Source organism: Gymnoscopelus microlampas, assembly GCF_963454915.1.
Source record: "Gymnoscopelus microlampas genome assembly, chromosome: 23".
NCBI classification, from domain to species: domain Eukaryota; kingdom Metazoa; phylum Chordata; class Actinopteri; order Myctophiformes; family Myctophidae; genus Gymnoscopelus; species Gymnoscopelus microlampas.
Genome location: NC_139960.1, coordinates 15,185,635 through 15,202,053, shown reverse-complemented (window position 1 = coordinate 15,202,053; position 16,419 = coordinate 15,185,635). Strand labels below are relative to the sequence as shown.

The 16,419-nt window shown below is 42.0% G+C and overlaps 1 protein-coding gene across 10 annotated transcripts in view; it reads right to left on the bottom strand.

Annotated features, from left to right (window-relative positions):
* The window catches only part of mybpc1 (myosin binding protein C1), a 65,072-nt gene that overhangs the window by 24,730 nt on the left and 23,923 nt on the right, over positions 1-16,419 (bottom strand). For 7 of the 10 annotated variants that reach the window (XM_084049410.1, XM_084049411.1, XM_084049405.1 and 4 more), the window contains 7 exons: positions 16,105-16,218; positions 15,410-15,558; positions 14,419-14,545; positions 14,269-14,320; positions 12,604-12,663; positions 7,917-8,080; positions 6,375-6,507 (listed from right to left, as the gene is read on the bottom strand). In XM_084049410.1, coding sequence (XP_083905536.1) covers positions 6,375-6,507; positions 7,917-8,080; positions 12,604-12,663; positions 14,269-14,320; positions 14,419-14,545; positions 15,410-15,558; positions 16,105-16,218 — 799 coding nt within the window. The remainder of the gene's footprint in view (positions 1-6,374; positions 6,508-7,916; positions 8,081-12,603; positions 12,664-14,268; positions 14,321-14,418; positions 14,546-15,409; positions 15,559-16,104; positions 16,219-16,419) is intronic. The other 3 variants (XM_084049407.1, XM_084049408.1, XM_084049409.1) reach the window with 3 other exon arrangements.

Here is a 16,419-nt window from a genome sequence, read left to right as displayed (position 1 = left end):
CCTTAGGTGAGATAATTAGGAAACACTCTATACATTTCCATTGCTATGCAGATGATACACAATTATATCTATCAATGAAGCCAGATGAAACAGATCAACTGGCTAAACTTCAAGCATGTCTTATAGACATCAAGAGTTGGATGACCCGTAATTACCTACTCCTCAACTCGGACAAAACTGAAGTTATTGTACTCGGCCCTAAGCACCTCAGAGATAAATTAATCGATGAGAATTTTACCCTAGATGGTATTACCTTGACCTCCAGGGCCACTGTAAAGAATCTGGGAGTCACGTTTGACCAAGACATGTCCTTTCAGTCCCACATAAAACAAATTTCAAGAAATGCCTTTTTTCACCTGCGTAATATTGCAAAAGTTAGGCACATTCTGTCCCAAAATGATGCAGAAAAACTTGTCCACGCATTTGTTACTTCTAGGCTGGACTATTGCAACGCCTTACTATCAGGCTGCCCAAGTAAGTCCCTAAATAGCCTGCAGCTTGTCCAGAATGCCGCTGCGCGCATACTGACAGGAACCAGAAGAAGAGATCATATCACTCCTTCATTGGCCTCTTTGCACTGGCTCCCGGTTAAATACAGAATAGAGTTTAAAGTTCTCCTCCTCACATACAAGGCTCTCAATGGACAGGCACCAGTATATCTCAAAGAACTCATCGAGCCCCGTAAACCAGCCAGAACACCACTGCGTCCACAGTATGAAAAAATGCTTACGGTTCCAGTAAACCCCCAAAAAACTAGAACAGGAGGTAGAGCATTTAAGTTTCAAGCACCTCAGCTGTGGAACCTTCTCCCAGTCTCAGTCCGTAAAGCAGACACACTCTGTATATTTAAAACTAGACTAAAAACCTTTCTCTATGATAAAGCCTATAGCCGAAGTGTATAGACTCAGTCCCCCTATAGTCATCCTCTCTCCCCCACCTTCCCCTTTCTCCTCTCTCCCCTCGTCCTCTCTCTTCCCGTCCTCCCTTTGGTTGTGTGGGTTTGTGTCCCATTGGTACAATCGTAATTAACCCTGTACGGATTCACGCTCTAGTAAGGCCTGCCACTAATTCTACAACCGGGGACTCGTTCCCCGGAGTTTCTTCTACCACCCACGTCGCAGGTCCATGGATTATTACTATGGACCCCCAGCTGCGGCTCAAGACTGACTGCGGACCGGGCCTGGGCCTCTCCATGGAGTCTATGGACTGTTACTACGGACCCCCAGCTGCGGCTCAAGACTGTGACTACGGACCGGACCGGGCCTCTCTCCATGGAGCACGACCTGGACACGACCGTGGACTTCTACTACACTACACTATACCGCATATTATATTATCTTAAACATTTTTATATTATTCCATTATATACTGCATACACACTATTGCTGTACTATATTATACTATCATATGCTAGTATCTTACACTATTATATTTGCTATTATTGTTATTGTTACTGCTTGCACTGTATCTCTTTCTGTCTCTCCTCTGTCTCTCCCTTTCTCTCTCTCTTCTTTCCCCCAACACGGTCGAGGCAGAAGGCCCCCGCCCTAGAGCCTAGGGTCTGCCTGACGTTTCTTCCTGTTGAATTAAGAGGGAGTTTTTCGTTGCCACTGTCGCAAAATTGCTTGCTCAGGGTGGGATGTTGGGTCTCTTCTCTACATGTAAAGTGTCTTGAGACAACTTGTTGTGATTTGACACTTTAATAAAATTGAATTGAATTGAATTGAATACTAGCTCACAACACGTTGCATCGCGGCGTGCTGTGTCCTTGTAGATCGGATATTTCCGCTACTTTTGCCCTTTTATTGTAACTAATATTACAATAATTTACACTTTACAAGTAAAAATAGGCCAATCATTTTGGGGGAAAAAAATAAAAAGGTGAAACATGGAGATACAAGGTCTCTGCCCTTTTATTGTAACTAGTATTACAATGAATTACAATGATTTTTGTGCATCAAACATTTCTAAACAGAACAGAAACAGCACTCGCCACGGACACAAAGCAAACCCAACATGCATACGGTGTAGTTAGGACAGAGACGTGGCTTCAAACCAGAAGAGTGTGATGTGAAGTAGCGTGATAGTGAAATGCAGCGAAATTCTGCCAAGACCCGGAAAAGACGTGCTGTGATTGGCCAGTAGTCACTTTAAGTGGTAGTTGGGGCAAACACTCGCCCCCAAAACATGATTTACGATTCTGTCCCTATCGATACATAACTCGGACGGCGCTGAGTATAGGCTCAAGCGCACTTTGCAACATTCGGCACGGCAACTCGCTCGCTTTAGCTCGCTCGGCGCTGCCTCTCGTGGCTCAAGTTTGCTTGAGACTGCACGCCTCCGTCGCGGTCCAAAACTACACTTTATCGGCAAAAATAACATTCCCGCGGTTGTCGGAAAAAGAGTGCAGGCAGTGGGACTCGATTACGAGGGGTTGAGTTTGGTAGTCTAATGCTCAGTGAGGCACACCACCAGACCAGACCAGTTAAAAATGTGTGTTTTGGGCTGTCTTAGAATCTGACAACGTCCGCGTGATAGTGAAATGCAGCGAAATTCTGCCAAGACCCAGAAAAGACGTGCTGTGATTGGCCAGTAGTCACTTTAAGTGGCAGTTGGGGCAAACACTCGCCCCCAAAACATGTTTTACGATTCTGTGCCTATCGGTACATAACTCGGACGGCGCTGAGTATAGGCTCAAGCGAACTTTGCAACGTTCGGTACGGCAACTCGCTCGCTTTAGCTCGCTCGGCGCTGCCTCTCGTGGCTCAAGTTTGCTTGAGACTGCACGCCTCCGTCGCGGTCCAAAACTACACTTTATCGGCAAAAATAAAATTTCCGCGGTTGTCGGAAAAAGAGTGCAGGCAGTGGGACTCGATTACGAGGGGTTGAGTTTGGTAGTCTAATCAATGCTCAGTGAGGCACACCACCAAACCAGACCAGTTAAAAATGTGTGTTTTGGGCTGTCTTAGAATCTGACAACGCCCCCAGTCCTTGTTTTCTCATTTTTGAATTCAGCCAATCGCAAGGCACGCAGGGCGGGGCTTGGTAGAATCTGGCTGTAGAACAATATCCCGCTGTGAAGTAGGGAAACAAAGCATGTGGACAAACTTACTTCCTTTGACTTAAGGTGGAGCCAGAATGCATGGGGCCGGAGGAGACACAGGAAGTGTACAGGAAATGAGTATGGCAGAAGGACAGGAAAGAGCACCATGGCAAGGGCATGGCACATGACACGGACAAACAGACAGACAAACAAACAGACACAGGACAGAGAGACATCATGCCTAGAGGCAGTGGTTCTCAAAGTGGGGTCCGGGGACCCCCGGGGGTCCTTGGGGGGGGGGGGGGGGGGGGTCATTTTAACCACTTTAACCATATGTTATTCTTTGGCTGTTCAAAAATAGCAGATATACAAGCTCATAGTGCGGCACCAAGTGCCGCACTATGAGCTTGTAGATCTGCTATTATTGAAAAATCGTGAAAGTTTGTGCAAATCTTTGAATATATATATATTTTTAAAGCGAACATGTTTAACTTAAATCTTTGCTTCTTGGGGGTCACTGTCACAAAATATGAGATGGGGGTCCGCAGCCAAATACGTATCATTTTGGGGGTCCTTCACATGAAAAGGTTTGAGAACCACTGGCCTAGAGGGGAAGGTACTGTAGGTAGTCAGAAGTAGACTGGGTTACAACACAGAGAGAGACATTACAGTGGAGTCTTCAGGACTTCAGCAAGTCCAGGAACCAGAGACCAGAAAACTGCAATGACCTCCCAGATGGCTTTAACCTGGCATGGCTTTGAACTACAACTTGACGTTCTACTTAAAGGACCACTTCCCCCATTTTCAACCTTATGTTCATAATAATTGGTCCTCACTAATGTCCATTATAAGATGCCACCATTTCTGTCTACTTGCTCTATGTCTCAGAGGAGTGCTGTGGAAAGTTCAGATAAACGGACAACAACAGGATTTATGTTTTTCTTGCTAGCCCTCAGCCTGTGTGATATGTGGGTACAATTAAATCATTGATCGCAAGTATTTATATGACAATTAATTGTCAACTAAAATGTCATGATGATGACAGCTGAATATAACATGTATTTAAGCCTGTCACAATTCTTACATAATCACCTAATTGCAATTACTTTTCCTACTCGTCATAATTATGGAAATAGCCGGTACAATGGGTTAGGATAAATCTCATTTTACTAATCTTGTCAGTGATTTGTGCCTGAAATATGTATTTGGAATTTGTTTTGTAAAACATATTATGATTGTGTAACATAACTCATGGGGTATGGTTATCCGTGTTTTTAATTAATTGTATTACAAATTACTAATTGTGTTTTGGCATGGTCCACCTGCTATATAATGGAGGCTGGAAGTGGCTATAGAGTTTTGGCGTGTGCTAACATTTAGCTTAGACAACACCAGGGGAGCTGCCACGGCCTTAGGGGCGAAGGGCATTGCCTGTTACAGTTGATCGGCTATAATGAGTTCTTGGTTTGTTTTTCTTAGTTTAGCTGTCAATTGTTCATTTCCTATATTTGGAACTTTTTGACCAATCATATTTATTTTTGAAGTATCATTTTTGCCCATGGCCTGCACTGTATAAATCCATATAACTTATCTTATGGTAGTTTCGAGGTAAACAAAATACAAACATTTGCGTTTGTGGACTTTGGAGCCTTAGCTCTTTGGCCAACTGTTACACTGACCTTTGCAATCTTTTTTTTTAACAAACAGAAATGTTTTTATTCATAATGTTCAATATCAAAAACAGAATTAAATCATTAATCGCAATTATTTGTGTGACACTTAATCGTCGTAAAATCTCATGATCGTTCGTAACATTAAAAGGTATCAAAGCCATGTTTCATTAAAGACCTGTGAAGGAGGTACCGCCTTTTTCCTGTGCAGAGAAGGAAATGTAGTTCATGTTAAAGGAGAACAGACAGTGGACAGAAAGCACTGCACTTCCACCCAAAGAGGAAGCTCTAAGGGAGGCACACCATAGTGCAGCTGGCTGAGGTTCACAGTAGACAGTAGTTGTGTGTGTGTGTGTGTGTGTGTGTGTGTGTGTGTGTGTGTGTGTGTGTGTGTGTGTGTGTGTGTGTGTGTGTGTGTGTGTGTGTGTGTGTGTGTGTGTGTGTGTGTGTGTGTGTGTGTGTGTGTGTGTGTTCTTGTATTACTACACGTGTAAGGGCCAAATGTCCCCACAAATATAGTAGAGAAATATGCTATAATGCTATCTGGGATCTAGAGTTGCAATACCAACCCTTGACAGCCCATTCATCCAAACAGAGAAGTCCTATCTGTTTGTATTAAACAACGTTAAACTCACCAAGATTGCAGCTGTACAGAAAGCTTGGATTATCCATATCTGTCTTTGTTTAAAAAGGTGGTCAAATATTTATAAAAAGTACTGAACTGCAATTGTTATGTCCTCACAAGTATAGTAATACTGTGTGTGTGTGTGTGTGTGTGTGTGTGTGTGTGTGTGTGTGTGTGTGTGTGTGTGTGTGTGTGTGTGTGTGTGTGTGTGTGTGTGTGTGTGTGTGTGTGTGTGTGTGTGTGTGTGTGTGTGTGTGTGTGTGTGTGAGCGCGTGCGTGCGTGCGTGTGCGTGCGCGTGTGTGTGAGCGTGTGCGTGTGTGCACACATTGGTGATGGTACTGGTTTGTCATTCTATAAACTAAGTAGTGTTTATGAATATAAGGGCCTGTACATGCTTAATGTAAACCACTGTTTCTCAATGTCGGGTCCAGGGACCACCAGGGGTCCAAATGGCCCCCTACGGGTATGTAACTCAGAGAGAGTGCATTCGTATACTCTCAGAGTTAAGTGAACAAAAATGTGGTTCTGTAACCTAATGCATACAAAAACTGTGGAATTAAAATATTCGAGAAGCTCTGTATTAGGCCACAAATGTAACTCTTGAGTGTGTACAAAATACAAATGGAACCAAATGGACCCTGTAAGGGTCCATTTGGTCCCATTTGTACACTCTCAGAGTTAAAGACTCTGTGCTGTAACTCCTCAAAGTCCCCTGGGGGTCCACATACCCTATGTTGAGAACCAGCACTGTAAAAGTGGTGTTTTGGCCAATACTGAATGTAAAACAAAGCATAGTGGAAAAAGTGACGGCTCAAACCAAGTGGATGTGCGCTGCCTTACAAATAACGTTTGTTTTGACGCGACAAAATAAAAAAATACATTTATCAAAAAGGTCCGAAATCACAAATGAAACCCATTTCATGATGAAAACAAAAAAATGTCCCAAAATGCTTTTCATTTGTGTGAAAGTTGAGAGGGGGGGAGAGGACATAAAAGGATGATACACAGGAACAGGAAGAAGATGTTGTTACGTACTTTGGAGTCGATCTGATTTCCTGTCCGTTTTTGTACCATTTCAGCTCAACGGTGGGGTCGGCCAGGTCCACCACGAAGCGGATCTTTCCACCTTTGTCCACCTGATACGCCGGCTCCAGTTTCTTTGCAAAAGCTTCCAGAAAAGTCAAAGTGAGGACACAAGAGTCGGTCATTGAATATCACAACGCTTATCCTGTATCCACGGTTAAGGTTTCCTCACAGCCAGACCTCAATTATTATTATTATCATTAACTTTAATAGTGGATGTGTTTCATTTACGTGTTTGTGTGTGCCAGCATAAAGTTAAAGGGGTAGTTCACCCCCAAAATGACTTTTTTTCTATTGATTACGCACCCCATGGAGACTTGAATTCATGGAGATTTTTTAGTTTTTGTCGCAAAATGTGATGACCGACGGCGGCTCCGGTATGAGACTCAACGTGTCAACTTTGAGTTTCCTACCGGAGACATTAGCATCTTTCCGCTGGTCATCACATTATTGGCTTAGGAATGCGACAAAAACAAAAAAATCTCCACGAATTCAAGGCTTCATGAGGTGTGTAATTGATAGAACTTAAGTCATTTTTTGGGTGAACTATCCCTTTAAGATTGTAGTTTTAAACAAGGTCTTGAATTATGTTGCATGAGGGACAGGTGGTTAACACATTCCCTGCCAGAGTTTATTCATAAGGTACTCACCCACTGCCAGCGTTTTTGAGTTTTATAGCCTTTTGAACCGTTCACAAAAAAAATATATCCATTAAAATCCGCGATCGGATGGTGTTTATAAACAGCAACGACGGACGTACGAGCCCTCATAATGTTTACACTTTTTTTCCTTTTTCTTCTTCTGTGATATCAGCGGCCCAAAGAGGCTGCAAACGTCATATCCGTTTGGCTGTGACGTGACTGTGACGTTTCCCCACCGGCCATCTTAGATTAGCTTAGCATCCGATCGGCTATCAGATCGTTTTTAAACACAAAGAGGATAACCGTTCGTCGATCAAAGAAAAGAAAATGCAACCGGAGCTTACCATTCGTTTTTTAAACCGTGTGAAAACCATGATCTTTAGCCAAAACCAGGGAAAAACTGTTTTTTCAAGATAAAAAACGAACCGGAAACGGTTGTCGGAAATTTTCTCATAGGATGGGTCGGAAGCGTCATGGGGAAAAAAAAATATCAAGGATGGTACCAAAAACATTTTTTTTCGTTATTAAACCACATAAAAAGACGATCCCGAGATATCTCGGGATACGCAGGTAACGGGTGGATTTAATGTCCCGAGATATCTCGGGATTGGCAGTATATGTGTTAAAGATAGTTTAAGTGATATTTTTTGGTTAAAGAAAGTCTCAATGGAGACTCTTTGAGTCTCCGCCGGTCATCAAATTAATGGCTTAGGAATGCGACAAAAACTAAAAAATATCCATGCATTCAAGGCTCCATGTGGGCCCCCGGCCCACAGGTTGAGAACCACTGATGCACTACTGCTCTATATAACGGAGCCATCTCAAACATTGACTCAAGCATTGATTACCATACCTTCACTCTTCTTCTCCTCTTTCTTGGTTTTCTTCAGCCTCTTCAGCAGGCCCCTGAGGTCTGTGATGCCGTAGTTGAACGCAATCTTCTCGTATTCGTCCGGCTTGGCGTTCTTCAGGATCTCCCACACGTCCACGTCGGGTTGCTCCTCCTGTTTGGGCTCCCTGGGGTTTCGGTTCGGATACAAGGTGAGGTTGTGAGGGCGGGTGTCACATGGTCTGAGCTTTAGCAACGTGTCCGGAGGAACTGTTTCTGGTGGGGAACTGAACTGTTTCTGATGGGGAGCTGAACTAGACTAGAGGAGTGCATCAGTTCATCAAACTAGTCCATTTAATTGATTATAAAAAAATATTCTGTAATCAATTTGTGTAAGAATTATCGCTTTTGGTTGAATATTAGATTACTTTCGATCGATCAATATCTAAGATTTTCTGTTAAGTGGTATTGATTACTTTTTGTAATAATCGAGAAGCCGGTTATTGTTTAATTTGTTATATGGACAATCAAAAGAAATATTTATAATCGACTAAGTCGATTAGTCTGATTAACGACTTATACTTATACTTATACACAGCAAAAATAGCCAATCTACACCTCACAACACATTGCATCGCAACACGTTGTGAGCTTATAGATCTGCTATTTTCGCTACTCTTAAGAAAATGTTTGGGAGAAAAAAGTAGAAAGAAAATCCCCCAAAATCAATAATGTTTATTAAAATCGATTACTGATTATTTATTTGTATTATCGATTAAATCCATTAATTCGATAAACTGTTGGGCCCCTAGTGTGCTGTACTACTCGTTTGCGTCTGGCCTGTGAACCTCTTGTCAGCCAATAAGGAGTTCCTCGGGACATGTCACACAAAGGGATGGGCGTGGTAAGCTACGGTCTATTATGTGCTGTGACATCAGCCCTAGAGGTCAAGGGTTATGTGTGACATGATTGCAGCGGTATGTGAGATGTGAGATGACATTTCACTCGTTAACTTGGTGCTTGGAGTGTCGACAACAATCCAGCATTATGGATTTCCTGCCATCTTCATTTTCCACTGAATTATGCTTCTATGGCTTCCTATATAGGCACAATCTGCGCTCAAACTTTGTAGACAGCGTTATTGGACAGCCACCAGTTCTCAGGGTCAGGTCCGAGGACCACTAAATGGACTCTGGCAGGTCTGTAACTCTGAGACTGTACAAATCCAATTTGGTTCAATTTGTACACTCTCAGAGTAGCCTGATTATCAGACTGAAGCTGTGTGGAGCTTCAGTCTGACATTGGCTCCAGTGTAGGCGATTTCAAGGGGGAGGGGACAAGTATTTCCCTAAACCAATCCTAAGGGATCCCCACCCCCACCTCCGACTCTCATTTCTCCGGTACATTTTGTACCGGAGAAATCCTAGGTTCACCAGACAACACCAGACCAAGAGGCAGTCCACTCAGAGAGTGGGCGGGGTCTATGGTATGGAACCAGGCTACTCTCAGAGATAAATGAATACTGAGGATTTTACAGTGTAGAGTTTCTGGCCTAATGAATATCTATATAATATATAACTGAGGGTCTTTGAAGGGGAACCCCAATTTACACTGTAAAATCCTCAGTGCTTATTTACCCCAGAGAGTTGTTTTTTGTTCTGCAGTGCGGGCTACAGTATTGAGATGTGTGTACTGTATACCCATAGCTTACGTACTGGGTTGTGCTTGGGCAGAATACTGTGATTACACTGTAACCTTGTGTCTTTTTCTGCATAGTGGCGGCTAGTTGTATAGGTGTATACTATTATACAATATGCTGTAGTTCATTAGTAATCAACTGTAGATTTAGTCGACTATAATCCTATGATATTTAGTAGTCTAGACACTAAACTAGACACTAAAACATTTCAGATGATTAAAATATGGCTAAAACTAAATCGAATTTTATTCAAAAAGACTATTGACTAAAACAAATCCAAAATTGCTGTCGAAATCAACACTGGTCTACACTCATTGGAATGCCTCTGAGCCAATGACAATGTGAGCTCGTAACCCTCTGTGGTATAACCACAAACGGCTCCAATCCATTACATTATAGACCACCGAAGTCTGACGTAATTTACGCATCCTTTGTTTGTCTACCTGGTTCGCAGTTTTCCACCCCCATTCTGAATCCCATAGACGTATTTAATATCGCGTCAAATAAGAACTGTGTTCCAAAAATAAACAAATGACCGCGGCGGTTTGACTCTTATGGATATGAAGCATCAACTGACGGTGAGAAAAAAATAATGTTACTTCCGCCGAATTAGTTACATTTTCGCCAGAAACAGACTGTTTCAAATATAAGTGACTGACTATCATAAACTATACAGAACCTCCTCCCTGACAATGACGCCGAGACAGTTTGTTTATTTTTGGACCACAATTCTTATATGAGACGATTCTATTATGACCCAATGTTATTCTCCATAGCGAAATTACTTTACGAACCTGGGGATGAACGAGTGACGTCAGGACTTCGGTGGTCTATAGCAAAGGAACAAACCGTTGAGACAGTCACTGTAACATGTGTTATGCTGACTAACTGAAATTGACATGGCTCTTCACATAATCTATCTATCTATCTATCTATCTATCTATCTATCTATCTATCTATCTATCTATCTATCTATCTATCTATCTGTCTGTCTGTCTGTCTGTCTGTCTGTCTGTCTGTCTGTCTGTCTGTCTGTCTGTCTGTCTGTCTGTCTGTCTGTCTGTCTGTCTGTCTGTCTGTCTGTCTGTCTGTCTGTCTGTCTGTCTGTCTGTCTGTCTGTCTATCTATCTATCCTTGTTAAGATTTGCAGTGTATTTAAGTGGAGAGATTAAAGAAAATGAGTCATTATTTTATCAGTGCTCTAGTTATGAACAGAACTCGATGTCAGACATGAATCATTATGGCAGTATTGTGTTTTATGTGTTTAGGGACTCGATTATGACTCGATGGACTCAAAATGATAGCTTTTGTGAAGTCATTGAAGTGGCGGCATGCAGGGACTATAAAGGGGAACCTTCCCACAAGAATCGTTGTATCATTTATTTCTCCTTGTATTTTGTCATTCTCAGCTATAGCCCATCCCTTTGTTTGAGTGTATGTGTGTTTCAGTCACCACATCACAGATGCTCTGACACTGTTAGACCAATGAAGGTGACCAAAGAAAGGTTAGATCTGTGAGAACCAAGTTAATAAGTATGTTGAACGTGAGTAGATGCATTAGTTTGGCTGAATAAAGAACATTCAGTCAGTCCTTTCTCTCATCGACATTTTCCCAAAATGTCTGAAAGGTTTCAGGTGAAAAGCACTACATTTTATTCCATTCTTTCTAGGTTTATTTATTTTATTTTTTCCCATCTTGTTTATTTTCAGGCAGTTATCAAGAAGGCTGAAATAAACATTGTGGTATTTGCCTTATATTTCTACATTGAAAAGAAAATATGAATGTAGTTGTAACACTATTTTACAGCATCATGGATGATCCCCCAGCACTTCATCAATGATCCAAAATGCTGCTCTTTGTCTCATAAGGTTTCAATTATACTTTGTTATACTTCTTTTTAGTCAAGCTTTGTTCGACAAAAATTACATTATTTTCAACAGTAAAAAAAACTGTTTGAAAGTATGTTATTTTTGTCGAGCGAAAGGGTTGTGTGACAAAGTATGAATTCCAACTGATTTATACTTGGTTGCGCGCCAATGTCACGCCCGAAAATGGCCGATCTACAAGCTGACAATACATCGCAGGCAGCGTGAAGCCTTGTAAGCTTGGATATCTTTTCGGTGTGCGCCATCGGCAGGCAGCTAAGTGTAAATCACGATTTGGTGGCGAGAGTGGTGACAGCTTGCTTCCCGAACAATAGCCACCCATCTCAAAGCAAAAAATGATTATGATTCAAAGCCACATTTCCATCATTACCGAGTGCTGGCAGGAACATAGGAATGCTGTCTTCAAATGAAGTGTTAACCAGACTACAGTAGGCCAACACTCTTGCTTGTCCAGTTCCTAGAGCTACGTTTCATGCTGGGGGACTCTATAGGTTACTTACCGGCGGTTCGGTCTAATGGTTTAATTACCTACGGTACTCTCTCTACTAACCTTTGATTTCTGAATATGTAGGGGAAGAAGAAGAGACAAGCCCAAAATAAATGTGTCGTTTATCTTCAGTGAACAGTGTCACCGTCTAAATCTATTGGTGCTGACATTATAGAGTCTTGGCGGGGGAAAAAAACAGACCAACCCCCCCCCCCCCCCCCCCCCCACCCCAAAAAAAATCCAGAACTCACACTAGGTTTAAAATATATTTTTGCACTGTCTAGTTTCACCATGTCCAATAAATATGCCATGGCACATCTATAAAGTTATTATTACCTCATCGTAGGTATTTGTTTTATGTTGTAATAAAACTGCACTGCTGCTAGAGTCCCATTTGAACAGTAATGAGGTGTTTTACATGCTGTAATACACACAATATATAGACTATACCAGAATGATTACTTGGAGGAGAGGAGAAAAAGTATGGTTGCTCTAGAGCATCATATTATATTTTATAAAAGACAAAAAAGAGAGAGGCAAAAGGCATTTCCCAGATGAGGGCTTTAAAGGAAAAAAAAATATGACCATTATAAAAAAAAGAATGACAAAAAAAAAGCCAAAGCGACGTCGTTCCTCACCTATGTTTAAGGAGCCCACTAAAGTCAAGTGTCCCTTCATCATCACCTTGTCCTTCACCGCTGTTGTTAACAAGAACATATTAATAGAGACTTGTTCAGAACAGACACAGATACAGGCAACTAGAAAACAATGCTAAAACAGCAATGCAAAGCAGCAGGGCTCTGAGTTCAATCGGTGCATCAGCGTTGGCTTATGGACAGTGGTGGAAAGTAACTAAGTACATTTACTCAAGTACCGTACTTAAGTACAATTTTGAGGTACTTTTACTTAATTGGAGTATTTCCAATTTCCAATCAACACTTTTACTTCTACTCCACTACATCTCAGAGGCAAATATTATACTTTTACTCCACTACAATTATTTAAAAAGTGACTTTGTAAAACATACATTAACCAGTTCAGACCTATAATATGTTTTGGCTGTTTGAAAATAGCAGATCTACAAGCTCACAACGCGTCGTGAGCTTGTAGATCGGCTATTTTCAAAGGATTTTATACATTTGGAAACTTGTGAAATGATACATTGTGCATAATGAGAACTTTTACTTTTAGTACTGAAGTATATTTTGATGCCAATACTTTTGTACGTTTACTCAAATACATTTTGAATACTGGTACTTTTACTTGTAACAGTATTTCTACATTGCAGTATTGATATTTTTACTTAAGTAAAAAAAATGTAGTACTTTTACCACCACTGCTTATGGAAACCTATGCACGATCGGAGCTAACACAACACCCTTCCTCTCCGGGCCAAGCGGCTCGGAGCAAACCAGTTTGTGTATAGCAGGACCGAGAGCTTTCTTTCCCAGAAGAACATTCCCACAATGCTCCTGCCATGTTGGAATTCAACATGGCTGAGCAGCGACCATTGTGATAATAATGGTCTGGTACTGCGGGGGTTGCTTTGCATTGCTTTAGTTTTCAGACACATTGTTGGGGGTGAGATTTGAAATGCAAGCGTTGGCCTTTTGATCAGATAAAACACGTTGAGTTGGCTGGTTGATTTTGTAATTACCTTTGAGGAAAAGGTGAATGACATTTGAACAACCATCTTTCCACACTAATTCGTCACGGAAAACGTGTCATAGTTTGCCTCATGGAACATGAGGGCTCCTATAAGAATGATGGATCCTTGCTCCGTTCTTGAAGTCGGACGAGCAAGTATTTAGTAGTATTAACAGTCTGTCAGAGATCCTGGTCTTAATGATACGATTCTATGGTGGAGGCTGTGGTACATTGCTATTCGTGAATGATACACGTCTATGGTGGAAGCGTGGTACATTGCTATTCATGTAGAAGACTTACCCTATAGGGGGGAGCTTGTCCACCACAATAACCTTGGCGTCCCTATTTTGGGCATGCCATTATAGGCGAAAATTGCATTTAATTGAGCTTTTTTTATTATTACAAAATATTTTAATGTTTTTATTTATTTATTAAAAAAATAACAAAAACAGCCGATCTATAAGGTCATTACATGTCGCAATGCGATGCATTGTGAGCTTGTAGATCTGCTATTTTTGCCATTCATCATATGACTAAATATTTAGGCCTTATAATATATGTAGCTAGATGTAATGCTGATCATGAGTTTCTCTTGAAAGCTTGTAAGCTGACTGTATCAAAACATGTGTTGCTGTTGTTGTTCCTCCTCTTATTACCTTCTCTTGAACGCCGAAAGAATATTGAGATTCTGGTTGCTCGGTTCGGGTTCTGCAAAGACAAAGACACAGAGCATACAGTCAGTTTTTCCGTGGCCTGTGTGTTGCGGTAGGCTGGCTGTGTGTCATGCATAAGGGGCATGCACAAACCTGACGAACCTTTCACCTCCAAGTCAAAAGAACAGGTGTCAAACTTATCCTTGTAGTTGACCTCGCAGCGGTAGTTCCCTGCGTAGTTGTCTTTGGCTTTGATGATGTGCATCTCGAACGTGTGAATCTGCAAACAGTGACATGGACATGGATTATTATATATGGACCATGCAGGTCAATGGGGCCAAGGGCTCCCTGGGGAGGGGGGCAGTAATTATTATTACATTAATACATTCAACCCATTCAATCCGTGATCCGGGGCTATATATCAGTGTTTCCTTTTTCATGTCAAGGACCCCCAAAATGAAATGTATTTGTCCGCGGACCCCCATCTGAAATTATTTTGTTCCAGGGACACCCAGAAGCACAGATAAAAATGTTCGCTTTAAAACATGTACGTACATTCAAGGATTTGCCCAAATGTTCCACTAAAATAGCAGATCTACAAGCTCATAGTGCGGCACTCGGTGCCGCACTATGAGCTTGTATATCTGCTATTTTTGAGTGGTGCCAACCACTCCTACATTTGACTTTGTCCGCGTGTCCGTATGTCCGTCAGTCCGTATGTCCGTCCGTATGTTTGAGCACGGCTGATTGGTCAAGCTTCACGTGACACGTGACAATATGTTGTCACGTGTCACGTGACAACATATTGTTGCTGATTGCAACACAAGGATGCAACCAGTTACACTTTCAAAGGCACCACTCTCTTCACACTGGGTGTGATTTTTTTAATACCCAAAGAAATCGTAAAATGACACCGATGCGTTCTCTGTCTTAATGGATTAATGACCAATCAATCGATTGTTCCAGCTTGGATCGGCCACTATATGTATGTGACCGAGTCCCGAGCTTCAGGCATTGGCGAGGTCACAGAGATAGGGCTAACTGAGCTTCAGGCATTGGCGAGGTCACAGAGATAGGGCTAACTGAGCCTGAGACTTACAGTACCTCAAACATGTAGAGAAGGAGTTCAGCGTGAGGAGTATACCTTGGTGAATCGGTCAAAGGTCTCTTTGAGCTGTAAGTGTTTCCCTGTCTTGCTCGACAGGTCCATCCACTTCCCTTTGAACCACTTGATGGTGGGCTTACGCAGCAGATCCTTGGCCTCCACCTTAGCGGTGAAGTTGATGTCGCAACCTGGGACAGAAGAACCCAATGAAACGCAGCTCCTCTATAAACATGACCTACTGTACCGCGGGACTTGACTGTGTTTTGCTACCGCGGCATCTTCCAGATGAATTGGCTCTTAGCTTGTTTTAACTTAAACCCCATGAAACCTGGCATCCCCGATTCTTTTGAAGTGGTTAACAAACAGAAGGAACGTGTGAAACGCAGCCCCTCCACAAAATGACCTACCACCAGTGGTGGAAAAAGTACTCACATTTTCTACTTAAAGTAAAAGTATCAACACTGCAATGTAGAAATACTCTTTTACAAGTAAAAGGCCAAAAATTTTCAAAATGTTACTTGAGTAAAAGTACAAAAGTATTGGCATCAAAATATATGTACTTTTACTTTTGGTACTTAAAGTACATTTTGATGCCAACACTTTTGTACTTTTGTTGAATTCTGGACTTTTACTCGTAACAGAGTATTTCTATATTGCAGTATTGGTACTTTTACTTAAGTAAAGAATTTGAGTCCTTTTTCCACCACTGCTCACGTGCGTTTCTCCTCACTCACCTACATCCACAGAGTTGATTGGCTCAGGTTTCTCTATGAGCAGAGTGGACAGTGGTGGAAGCTCCACGGGTTTCTCCAGGTCGTCTGGGTTCATAGCTTCTCCCAGAGACCACACTGGATGAAGCAGGAGAGACACACACACACGCACATGTGCGCGCGCACAGACACACACACACACACACACACACACACACACACACACACACACACACACACACACACACACACACACACACACACACACACACACACACACACACACACACACACACACACACACACACACACACACACACACACACACACACCATCACA